At 42.6% G+C, this 12,784-nt stretch overlaps 1 protein-coding gene across 2 annotated transcripts in view; it reads left to right on the top strand.

The window, feature by feature from the left end:
* Window positions 1-12,784, top strand: part of LOC125887159 (Golgi apparatus protein 1-like) — a 60,794-nt gene that overhangs the window by 40,762 nt on the left and 7,248 nt on the right. For both annotated transcript variants that reach the window (XM_049573749.1, XM_049573748.1), the window contains 9 exons: window positions 1,038-1,100; window positions 2,024-2,137; window positions 2,456-2,544; window positions 5,085-5,202; window positions 8,038-8,130; window positions 8,907-9,044; window positions 10,134-10,257; window positions 10,376-10,518; window positions 11,183-11,284. In XM_049573749.1, the coding sequence (XP_049429706.1) occupies window positions 1,038-1,100; window positions 2,024-2,137; window positions 2,456-2,544; window positions 5,085-5,202; window positions 8,038-8,130; window positions 8,907-9,044; window positions 10,134-10,257; window positions 10,376-10,518; window positions 11,183-11,284 (984 nt within the window). The remainder of the gene's footprint in view (window positions 1-1,037; window positions 1,101-2,023; window positions 2,138-2,455; window positions 2,545-5,084; window positions 5,203-8,037; window positions 8,131-8,906; window positions 9,045-10,133; window positions 10,258-10,375; window positions 10,519-11,182; window positions 11,285-12,784) is intronic.

Raw genomic sequence — 12,784 nt, 5'->3', positions numbered from 1 at the left:
CTCCAGTTGTCTGGTTTCATGCTTTCCAACAGATTTTGGAAACTTCAGAGGCAACAGCTATTTGTCACTGTCCTTTGAACACCATGCATTTCCATATTTGGTGTTTTTAAATGTAGATAAACTGAGTGATTCAAGTTGAAACACAAAACTTTAAAATATTTCCGAGTGGTATTATCGTTGCCGCCGGCGTGGCAAGGACAACCGGTTTGCTTTCTCTTTTCCTCCGAGCCTAGCAATTAACAGCACAGGAAATGCTGCATTAGTTGATCCACAATTACCTAGCTTGTTCCACCGTCCACCATTTCCTCAAATGGGGATAGTAACTTCCTGTTTTGTTTGCACAATGGTTGACGCACTTCCTTTGTGCCAGAAATGGAGCCTTCATGTTCCCATGAGATCGTACGCGGTGACAGAACTGCAGAGTGAAAGCGAGTTTTACAGTGATCTAAATGCTGAGTGTGTCGTCATTCTTCAGCCATTACACTGTGCAATCAACATTTAATTCATAATAAGGTCAAGCAAAACAAATTGTCAGTTTCCTCTTTAAACGTTTTAAGATAATTTATATATATATTTTATTTTATTTTATTTATTTTTTTTTTGCTCTTTGATTTGATCTCCTTCATTTTACAGTCGTCTGCTCTTCAGCACAGTTCATCCGGCCAAAGTGAACTCTAACAGCTTCTGTCCAGAAGAGAAATCAGATTTTGATTAAAATGTCAAAACTTTCCAAAGCACAAAACAAACAGGGTCATCCTTTAACTCAGTGGTTCCTAACTTCACTGGCTTGTGTCTCTTTGTAGCCAGTCATGACCTTAGTGTGAACAAGATTTCACTCGAGGAAGGAAGCAAAAAGTCATTTATTGTGAGAGAAATATATTTAATCTGGTGACCCTTCAGCTTTATCTTGGGGCCCCCTGGTTGTGCTGTTCCAACTGAATCTAACCTCTGCAACACAATGATCTTCGTCCTGAGCTGACTGACATGATCTTCCTGAATCTTATGTGTTCACAGCGTCTGTGTTTTTCTGTCCTCAGGATATTCAGATCGAGGCGCTGCTGATGCAAGCGTGTGAACCCGTCATCCAGACCCACTGCCATGTAAGTCTGATCCACCAACAGCTCTTTATAAACCCAGTTTGAACTCAGTGGAAGAAGTTTCAGAAAGGAACTGTTGCTCTGATTTAAGAAGGCTGAGAGTGTAAAAACTGTCTTCTAAAGCAAAATAATTCAGAAAAATAAGAAAAGCACAAAGTCAGTCCTAACTGATCAATACTGACGATGCACCATGTACACGTTTGTGTTTTGTTTCTGCAGTGTACAAATCCTGAAGCAGCACACACACACACACACACACACACACATACATTAATTTACGTATCAGGGCTGGGCCGGCGTAAACATTTTCAGACTGGTTTAATATTATTAAGGGCTGGATTAGACCAGTGTACTGAATTATTCAGTCTGAGTTTCTTGTGTTAAAAGAAAACATCTCATCATAACAGTTAACAGCATGAGATTTAATATTCAGTAAGGCTGCTCAATCAGGGCAGAATGATAATCACAAGTATTACTGGTCAGTATTGAGATCAGGATTATTTAACATGACTACTCTTTGACCAAAGACTCGTTCTCCCATCACCTTGACCTCAGGTGAACTAAACATACCACAGCCTGACAGAAAGCCAGTTCAGGCTGAAGGAAAAGGGTGCGCTGGATTTATAACACAAGACAAAATAAAAGCTTCATTGTGAAACAGAATGTAGCTCAGTTATCGTTTTATCTCACTTGTCTTGTTTTTGTAATCACTGGAAGACAAAATCATAATTGAAAATAAAATTTGACAACTTCCCCAGCCCCAATATTTCAGTACCAAATTTCAACCCCCCTTCTCTGTCTGTCTGTCTGTCTGTCTGTCTGTCTCTGTGTCTGTCTGTCTGTCTGTCTCTGTGCCTGTCTCTGTGCCTGTCTCTGTGCCTGTCTCTGTGTCTGTCTCTGTGTCTGTCTGTCTGTCTGTCTGTCAGGAGGTGGCTGATAACCAGATCAACACCGGTGACCTGATGGAGTGTTTGGTTCAGAACAAACACCAGAAGGAGATGAATGAGAAGTGTTCGGTGGGAGTGACACACTTCCAGCTGGTGAGCAGATGGATGACAAATGTGTTATCAAGATGTTTTTAGCTCAACGGAAACAAAATAAGAAGCTTTTTATATCAGCATGAGTTATGACACAAGTGGGCAGATATTTCACCACTGCTTTTCTTTTGACAAATGTTGAAATACGAATAATAAACAATACTCCAGTTTATTCTCTTCATGGTTTTAGCTCACTGAGTTATTGCAGACTCGCTGTGCAGTAGCATCAAAATGTCAGCATGTAGTACAATAAGTCTGCAGCATTATCTGATGAATGTATTACAAACAAGCTGCTCTGTCTGTCTGTCTGTCTGTCTGCAGATTCAGATCAAAGATTTTCGTTTCTCGTACAAGTTCAAGACGGCCTGCAAGGAGGACGTCCTCAAACTGTGTCCCAATATCAAGAAGAAGTAAGACTCATGAACAAAAAACAGTGTCAGAGCTGATAGCACAGTCTATGGAAGCTCATGTCAACCAGTGTGATGAAAAAGAAAACAAACTGTAAGTAGGAATGTTGTGAGAACTGATACTGTGGTACCAAGTCCATGCCAACATTCTGAGAACATGACGGTGCTTGTTTTTCTCCAGCACTGTCGGCAAATCTGCTTTTCCTAAGATGAGGAAGACATGAAACACCACACACTGTCTTGCCCTGACATTCTTACTTGAACTCTAAACAATCCCAGCCATACTTAACCCTAACCAACGACTAGGCCTGTCATGATAACGGATGTTGCTGGGCGATTGCGTCAGAAATCATTGCGATAAGCGATAATATTGCGTAATATTGTGCTTTTAAGACCATTTTTATTATTGTTGTAATTTTGCTGTTTTTAGACCATTTTTTAAACTTATATTATGATAATAAAGGCATAATGATGCAGGTACTCCCTTTTAAAGAGAAATATTTATTTAACAAGAATATTTAGGAATGCAAAAAAGAAAATTTAAATATCCGAAATAAATAAATAAATAAATAAATACAAAAAAATAGTCTGTCAGTCTCTCACTCTCAGGTGTGCAGTTAAGTTGGTCGTATTCGCTCTTTTTGTTGAGATGGTTTTAGAACAAACCCGGCGATTTCCATGTCTTTCTCTTGCGCTCAACTCTCTTTTCTTCTCCGCCTCGTCTCCCCCTCATGAAGATCGCACTGTGTGTGTGTGTGTGTGTGTGTGTGTGTGTGTGTGTGTAGCCCATAGCCCCGCCTCCCCCACAGAGACAAAGACACTGGATGACAAGAGCTTTCCCTCCGTTCATTACGCTAATGAACCAACTCACCTGGCTGCCAGACGATGCACGGCAGTGAATACTAGCGACTACTATCAATAAAAAAAAAAGCTGCTAAGAGGCTGAGCAGGCTCTCAACTGTGACTCATTGAAAGAAATACATGTCCGAGTCCAACGTTACGTTTTTATGGTGATATTTTAAACAAACAAACAAATACAACAACAAATATTGGAGCCAACACTCAACCTCTTTGTCTAAAGAATGGTCACGCCAGTGAATGAACAGGTAAAATAATGTGAAACCAATCCCCCACACCTGTGTCAATTACAACCGGAAGTGAAAGTGACCAAAAGAAGGTGTGCAGCCTAATAAATAATAAACAACAGAGGTTAAATGTAGATTATGGCTCCTACACGCAGCAATAGTGCAGCTGCAAAGTCGAGCCATTTAGGTACTGATGTGAGTTTGTTGGGACCATCAAGCTGCTCAGTGTTGGTGTTAGTGCTGCTGTTGTGTAGCTTGTGCACGGAGACAGCAGTAACGGAAAGTTAGCTGATCCAGCAGGGAGTCAGGACACTTCAACATCTCGTGAAAAGGATCGTATTCAGGTGAAAACAGATCAGCGTCAGGCATCCAAGTGTCTCAGTGCCCGAACAGCAGTGTAAAAGTGAAGAGCGCTCACTCCACAGCAAAATATGTGGACTAAAACATCCACAGAAAAATACTGCGCACTAACTGACAAAGAAAAAAAAAGACTGTGCAACTTGAAGCAGTCTCAGTTGACTAAGTGGTCTCCTGCTGGTGATTTTTAGGGGGCAGTCCTACTCACCATTTAAGAAAAAAGAAATGCCAAATGTGTAGCGCTCAGCAGCTCGTCACACTGTAAATACACCATGTGCCTCAGGAAAAAAACCTTTGGTGGGCATGACCCCAAAGTCATTATAATGAGAACCTTTGTCAAGATAAGAATTTAGTATCTCAAAATAATGAGACTCTTTTAGCTGATTATTTTGAGCTAGTTTGTTATTATAACAATTTAAAGCATCTTTTTTCATCACAAGGCCAAATGTTCCGCTTTTTCCCCTCTCACTGGCACTAATGGGCTTCCGTAATAATCTGCTCTTTATACCTGCAGCAAGAAAATGACCACTTACTTCCACCATGTTATCAGATATAGAACAAAACTATCCAAACTAAAAATGGTGGAGTTGCTAACGAGCTGCCGGCTTCATCTCTCAGTCTCAAGTCTGAAAGCTGGTCAGTGGACCTCTGGGTAGAGTGTTGTGTTACAAAATATTCTGAGCTCAGAGGTGGAAAATGAACGTTCATGCTCAACTTTTTCCAGGTGTTTTTGTAAATGATGGCGGGTCAGTTCACTTTCCTAAAACTCCTCCTGAGGTTTTCAGCTCTCTGTGTTTCAGAGGAAGACTGGTGACTGGATTATAATGTCAGCTGCCAACACACTTTTTCCACCCAGCCGTCCTGCAAACACTGAGCAAGGTTTTGAAATATGTGATAGAGGATGTGTTTAGGTTTGAAAAAAATAATAATCTGACCTCTTGGATGTTAAAGACACGTCCGCAGTTTGGAGCAGCAGTGAAATTCACAGCTGAGCAACAAACAGACTCTCCCATCTCCAGCGAGGCGTAAATGTGACGTTGACATATTGTTCAGAGTGTAAGTCGGACTGGGTGTGTGAGCTCGTGTCTTTCTGTCGTTCAGGGTGGACGTCGTGATCTGCCTCAGCACCACGGTGAGGAACGACACCCTGCAGGACGTCAAGGAGCAGCGAGTGTCCATCAAGTGTCGTAAACAGCTGCGGGTGGAGGAGGTGGAGATGGTACGTTCACTGACACAGTTCACAAACACACAGTGCACAGCGCAGCCAGTCAGCGCTCCATCCACTGTAACATCTCATTAGTTTCCAAAGAGACTCACTGTCACTTAGAGACAGGAAGTCTGAATGTCTGACAACAGTCTGCCATGTTACCGGACACATGTTTCCTTTTTTTTATAATCTAAAAGAACAAATTAAAGACCAGCCTCCACTCGTCTGGTTTCAGGCTCCACTGTGTGTTTGAATCTGGCTGCAGGGATTTATTCACATTCATACACGGTCAACATTGTGTCAACATTGTGTCCCTGTCCCACGCGTTTCCAAATTTGGTGTTTCTCAGTGAAACACTGACGGATTAAATGTTTGTTCAATGGGCTGAGAAAATGCTCCGGCTTATGTAACGTACACCATTTAAAAACTCATCGGTCGATCTGAAAGATGCCTCGTCACAAAGCTGAAAACAGCTGATGAAAAGTTGGTATTTTGGGCAGCTGTGTCTCAGGAGGTAGAGCGGGTCGTCTGCTGCTCACAGTGTTGGAGAGCCTGTGTGGGAGCTGCCTGCCTTCCATGTGAATGAGCAGCAGAAACCTTGTAAAGAAAGTGCTGTATAAATGAAGCCATTTACCTTTGGCATGCATGTTTTTCACAGGATAGCAACCAGATTGGTCACTGATGTTGCTTCATCAGTTGATTCTGATGTTCCAGTTCATCCCAAAGGTGTTAAGGGGGGGTCAGAGGTCAGAGCTCCAGTCACTGTATGGAGCTGGCTTTGTGCACAGAGACACTGACTACATGTACACACACAAAATACAACATGTTTTGCCCTTCTTCTGAAAAAGACGATATTTGTACTAAACTGTTTCCACTGTTAAGGAAAATGAATATTCCACTAATCCTCCTGTTTACATGCAGTCATGCACACTCTGGTTAACGTGCCCTAATATGTCGTTTATCACATCAACATCTAGAAATGCTAAACAGCTGGAGCTGCTTGTCATTTTGTTTCCTTGCATCAAAATAAGATTTTTTTCAGAGTTTTCTAAGGGTGGCCGACCTGCTGATATCCAAGTCTTTTCATAATGTTTAAAAGCAGATGAGTTTCACCCTCACACCAGAAACTTGGGTTCGTCTTTTGGCCATGCATCTCTGCTCAGCCTTGCAGGCGAGTGCTGGCGAGTTGGTTTGTGTTCAGCAAATCCACGGCAACGCACAGAGCTGACCTGAAACAGACAAGAAGCCGTGTGTTGTAAACTGCTGTAAAAACCCCAGTTGAGATGCATATTGCAAATTCGCTGTAGACATGTCCAGATAATGCTCTGAAATCCTGAGTAATATTAGCATGTCCCAAATGTCTTAATCAGGAAATGCTAACTTTGGTAGAAGGCCAAATTCTCATGACCCGCAGCAAATTCAGAATATAGTCGGAATTATGGTTTAATGTTGGTGTGCATGTAATCGTAGCTGTTGTTATGTTGAAACAGGGAAGGAACAAACACAAACTACCGACACAAAGAACAATATTATCCTAAATATTCTTGTATGCTGTAGCATCAAAAATTTCCTGTGTTTGATTTCGTAAAACCTGTCCTATACACCACTGGCTGTATACTTTTGGTCATATAATGAATTAACAGCATTCAAACCTTTATTTAATTTATTTTGTTTTATATTATTTGTTTATTTTATTTTAAGGTTTTTCCTTCATTCTATAGCTGCCCAGCAGTGTTGAGTGTCAAACCTGAACCTTCAAAATTTTGTGGAGGTCAAAAATGCTATGTTGATGAAGGTTTCTGCATGAGGACATTGCGACATTAACCCCTCCCACCACCACCTGCCCGATTTGCCTCTACATGACTGAGCCAAGCCTTTCTAATTCACTATATTCCTCTAAACCGGCTAACTGGCTCAGAAGCTAAGTAACGTACTGCTGTGGACGCACAATAACATAAACTAACTAACTGATGAAGGCAGGGTCAGACCAGCAACTCCCATGTTTTGTGAATCAAAATTTCCTCAGAGGATTGTGGTGGTTTTAGGGATGTAGTTCCCTGTCCCCCTCCTCCAAACTGACAACATGCCGACCATCTTCTAAAGACAATACACTGACTATGGCTCAGTGCCTCACACGACCCCACTTTAAAAAATCCAAACTATCCCTGGTTATTATTATCAGCGCTCTAACCTGCGTCACTGCTTCTTGCTAACTGCTGAATGAGCATCTCCATTTGAGAGCGCTGATGGAGCCGACCTTAAAGACCGTGAATTCTGAAAGTTGCATAATATTGTAATTATTTTCTAGCTGTGATCAGACAGAGACTTTTCTCACAGTTAAAAGCCGTCAGAGAGGAGCTTTGTGCTTCAGCAGCACTTAAATAAAATCCATTATTATTATCACATCATTGTATAAACCCTTGAGTGCTCTCAGAGAAAATGTTCCTTAAGATCATTTATGAAACAAATCACGTCGGATGAACAGAAAGCAGTTAATCTGAAGTGTGTGAACTATGTATATTTCTATTGCATTCGTGCGAGCGTGTGTGTCAGGTTTATGGGAACAACGAGAGAAATCGCACACAGAGGTTCAGTGTGTTTGATGTGGAGCTTCTTACACAGCAGACTGACTAACGTACCATTCAGACATTTATAAAACCTCAGCAGGCCAACAGCAAACACTTCTTTTTCTGCTCTTCTCGTCTGAGCTCTTGATCTCTCTTGAGACACTCGCTGAAGCCCGTCAGTTTCTTTTTTCTCTCTACTGCACATATTAAAAGTATCTGTGTTTTTCTTTACGTCTGTGTTTTCTGTAAATCCACTAAACCTTCCCCTGAACCTGTGCAGTCAGAGGACATCCGCCTGGAGCCGGAGCTGTTCGAGTCCTGCAAGCTGGACATCAACAGACTGTGTCAGAACGTGGCCTTTGGCAACGCACAGGTCAGCAGCTACACACAAACACACACCTCTTTTTCAGCCTCTGTACCTCTACAGCAGTTTGGAAACGACGCTGAGTTTTGTCTAAAAAGTATTTTGGTAATTGCTCCAAAATGTTAGACATGTCAGAGTGATGTAATCAGGTGTGAACCCAGGGTGACAGTATAATTAGCTGTTAGCTGTAGTGTTCTGTTCAACAGATTAAATGCTGGGAAACATTTTCCATCAGTTCAAGAAACAAAAGTTTTTGCAGTACAGACCACAAACTGTAGAGTAACTGTCAGTGCCCTAAACGTCCAGCAGGTGGCAGGTTTGTTCAGGCATCAGTGCAGCATCATGCATCATTGTTTCCTGTGAGCCCACAGGAGAGACCATTACCTTTTTTCATCACCACCTTTGGCCACGCCGAGTCAAGCCATGCTGCGCCCGTTTGTTTTTCCATTATCAGTTTGCAAATAAGACTTAACTGTGCTCAAGAACACAGCATTACCTTTGAAACTGAATCTTGAGAAGAGAAGATCCTGCACACTGCTCCTGCTCAGCGTCACACTTCATTGATCACACTTTCTTAATGAAGATCCAGAGGACCAGAAACATGAGTGTGATCAATAGATTGTGATTGTGATGCTCTTCTCCCGAAACTCAAGTGATAATTTCCAGCACACCTGCATCTGAGATAGTTCTATGTGCCAACACCTCGTGGTGAAAAATCTTCTTTAGAGCCAGTTGTAGCTGTGACCTCTGATATCTAACAGTCTGATCCTCTTTCTTTCATGTAGGTTATCGAGTGTCTGAAGGAGAACAAGCGTCAGCTCACTCAGCGTTGCCACCAGCGAATCTTCAAGCTGCAGGAGGTGGAGATGGTCGATCCTGAACTGGACTACCAGCTGATGAGAGTCTGCAAGCATATGATCAGGGTAGGACAGTACAACCAGCACCACATGGTCAGGGTAGGCCAGTACAACCAGCAGCACATGATCAGGGTAGGACAGTACAACCAGCAGCACATGGTCAGGGTAGGCCAGTACAACCAGCAGCACATGATCAGGGTAGGCCAGTACAACCAGCAGCACATGATCAGGGTAGGCCAGTACAACCAGCAGCACATGATCAGGGTAGGCCAGTACAACCAGCAGCACATGATCAGGGTAGGCCAGTACAACCAGCAGCACATGATCAGGGTAGGCCAGTACAACCAGCAGCACATGATCAGGGTAGGCCAGTACAACCAGCAGCACATGATCAGGGTAGGCCAGTACAACCAGCAGCACATGATCAGGGTAGGCCAGGACAACCAGCAGCACATGATCAGGGTAGGCCAGTACAACCAGCAGCACATGATCAGGGTAGGCCAGTACAACCAGCAGCACATGATCAGGGTAGGCCAGTACAACCAGCAGCACATGATCAGGGTAGGACAGTACAACCAGCAGCACATGGTCAGGGTAGGCCAGTACAACCAGCAGCACATGATCAGGGTAGGCCAGGACAACCAGCAGCACATGATCAGGGTAGGCCAGTACAACCAGCAGCACATGGTCAGGGTAGGCCAGTACAACCAGCAGCACATGGTCAGGGTAGGCCAGTACAACCAGCAGCACATGGTCAGGGTAGGCCAGTACAACCAGCAGCACATGGTCAGGGTAGGCCAGTACAACCAGCAGCACATGGTCAGGGTAGGCCAGTACAACCAGCAGCACATGGTCAGGGTAGGCCAGTACAACCAGCAGCACATGGTCAGGGTAGGCCAGTACAACCAGCAGCACATGGTCAGGGTAGGCCAGTACAACCAGCAGCACATGGTCAGGGTAGGCCAGGACAACCAGGATTTAAACTTAAGGGTTTGAACCTGGCTTTAATATGTCGTCACAGTAATTCCATAAAACAAAGTAATCGATGAGACTGAAGCACAGTACGGATCAAACAGTGAAGTGTGTCTGTGTGTCAGTGTGTTTGTGTGTTTGCTCCTGGTTGTAACTGCATCTTTGTGTGACTGTGCATTCCAGCGGTTCTGTACGGAGTCGGAGGGAAAGAACGTTCTTCAGTGTCTGAAACAGAACAAGAACAGCGAGCTGATGGATCCTAAATGTAAACAGATGATCACCAAGAGACAGATCACCCAGAACACAGGTACACACACACACACACACACACACACACACACACACTCAACTAAATACATCATACTTTTACCTAACAACCACAAGTACATCTACTAAAAGTCGTGTGTGTGTGTGTGTGTGTTTAGACTACAGGCTGAACCCGGTGCTGAGGAAGGCCTGTAAAGCCGACATCCCAAAGTTCTGTCAGCCGATCCTGAACAAGGCGTCTGCGGACAGCGAGCTGGAGGGTCAGGTCATCTCCTGCCTCAAACTGAAATACGCCGACCAGGTCAGACCCTTTGTCTTCACTGTAACAACACATCCAAGAGTTAGTTTAGAGAGCGCCACCTCACTTCCTCTTTCTCTGTTCTTTAACACCGAGGGTTTCTGTCATCAGTCTGAAGCGTCTCACTGAAGTTTCCTGTTCATATTCTGAGATAGATCAGTATCAGCTGCAGTTAGGAGGCAGTTTACAGAGTGTCCCTGTGAAGAAGCAAATCTTAACCCTGAAACATCTCTGGTTCAACTCCCGCTGGCGCAGTCACATGTGTCTCTCCTCGTGTTTCATGTCTGCCCACCAAAATAATATAGAAACCTCCTGGGAGTGCAAATGAAATCCTAAGAATAAAGATATATGTCACTGTTTTTAAAGATGGAAACCATTTTATCTTGGACAGCTGTTCAGGATGAAATTATTGTTATAATATTGAAACTGAAAGTTAGTGCGTGAGAAGAGGTTTGTGTGTACATACAGATGTGAAGTGTTGATACTGTTTATACTGAATATTAAATCATTCAGTGCATCTAAAATCAAGAAGTCCTAAAGACAGTCAGCCTGTAAGGTCATATAGATGTTCATGTGTGTGTTTCTGTGTGTGTGTGTGTGTGTGTGTGTGTGTGTGTGTGTGTGTGTGTGTGTGTGTGTGTGTGTGTGTGTGTGTGTGTTGTGACAGCGTTTGTCTCCAGACTGTGAGGCTCAGATCCAGATCATCCTGCAGGAGTCGGCGCTGGACTACAGACTCGACCCTCAGCTGCAGATCCACTGCACACAGGAGGTTCGCACATTCATGCTTCCTTACAAACACGTGCGCTCTGAAAGTCTCACTGTGAATTATGAGGCTCAGTTTTAAGGAGCAAAAGAAATTAACCTTTTATTTTTACTTAATCTTTCATTTTGATTTTTGATTCCAGGTTAGTTTTAGAAATGCTGAGATTTTAGTTTAGTTTTTATTTAGTTCTGGGTTTTTAAGTTTGGTGATGAAAACTTTGGTTAATAGTTGTTCTCCCTGCAACTTCAGCCATTTTTAGAAAACCTTGTTTGCATATCAAGCTTTTTCTTTTTCGTTTGTTTCCTTGGAGTTATGTCAGCTCCATCCTCTGTGTTGCATCGCCACCACCTTCAGTCACTACTTTAGGACTCCAAACAAAACAGGACGAAGTAGTGTAGCAACCACAGTGTGCATGGAGGGAGAAAACTAAACATATCTTCCCACATTTAAGTTTCGTGTTTTTGAAGACTGGCGTTTTTATTTTGTTTCAGTAAAAAAAAAAAATACATTTTAACTGCTAGTTATAATTTCAGTCTTAGATTTTGTTAACTATAAACTGCTCTTCAGATATTTTGATTTTGCCACAGCAGCTGCCAAAAAGTTTCATTCAGTGAAAAAGACTGAGTCTTATTGTCTGTATTTTTTTAACTTCTAAAAACGTGTTTTAAATCTGACATTCTCAGTTCGTCATCTATCGGCTTGTGTCTGGCATTATTTCTGTTTAGTACAGAAAATGAAATTATGTAAAGATTCTTGTGTATTAACTGTGTAAGTGTTGCACCATTGACATCAGATCATGGAGAAGTCTTTATATTATAAGTACTGAATTACGGAGGACTGGACTCACCTGGAATCTAACATGTGTTGTAATGCAGTCCTCTGGCCAGCAGGGGGCGACGATGGCTTGATAATTAGCAGAGGAGACTAAATCTGCTGCTTTCAGTGGAACAGTAGTTTAGGTGAAAGCAGCTGGTGTGTTTGGCTACAGGGACTCTCTAACAGATACATCCAGAGATGATATGTTCACTTCCTTCAGATTTTACATTTGATCACATCTGGAGACGTTAAAACTTTTGTTAAGACTTGAAAACCGTCTTGAAATCTTCATTTTTTATCATCATCCTGACAGAGATTTGGTTTACAGGCATTAAATGCACAAAATCACTGAGGCAAGTCAAATCTAAACATATAAAAACTAATGATATGAAAATCTAATGTAAATAATCTAAAAATAAAACAGTGTCAGTTGAGCTCCTTCATGCACACTGATCCCCGTGAAGCTGCTGATCCTACATTCTGTCAGACCATGTTGAATTAACGCAGACTGATCCTGATGAAACCTGATGAGTGGAAATTAGTACAGCTGACGCCACTAATATGCAAATTATCACAAGATGTCATCTGGCTGAGTGGAACATTTAATAACTGCTGAGAAGTCCGTTTCTGACGATTTATTTTCAGTGTGAAAACTAAGATAACACACGTCCGACTGAGCTCAGAGCTCAG

The sequence above is a fragment of the Epinephelus fuscoguttatus genome, linkage group LG4 (genome assembly GCF_011397635.1).
Source record: "Epinephelus fuscoguttatus linkage group LG4, E.fuscoguttatus.final_Chr_v1".
Lineage (NCBI taxonomy): Eukaryota > Metazoa > Chordata > Actinopteri > Perciformes > Serranidae > Epinephelus > Epinephelus fuscoguttatus.
The sequence above is the reverse complement of the archived record's forward strand: the minus strand, read 5'-3'. Positions and strand labels throughout refer to the sequence as shown.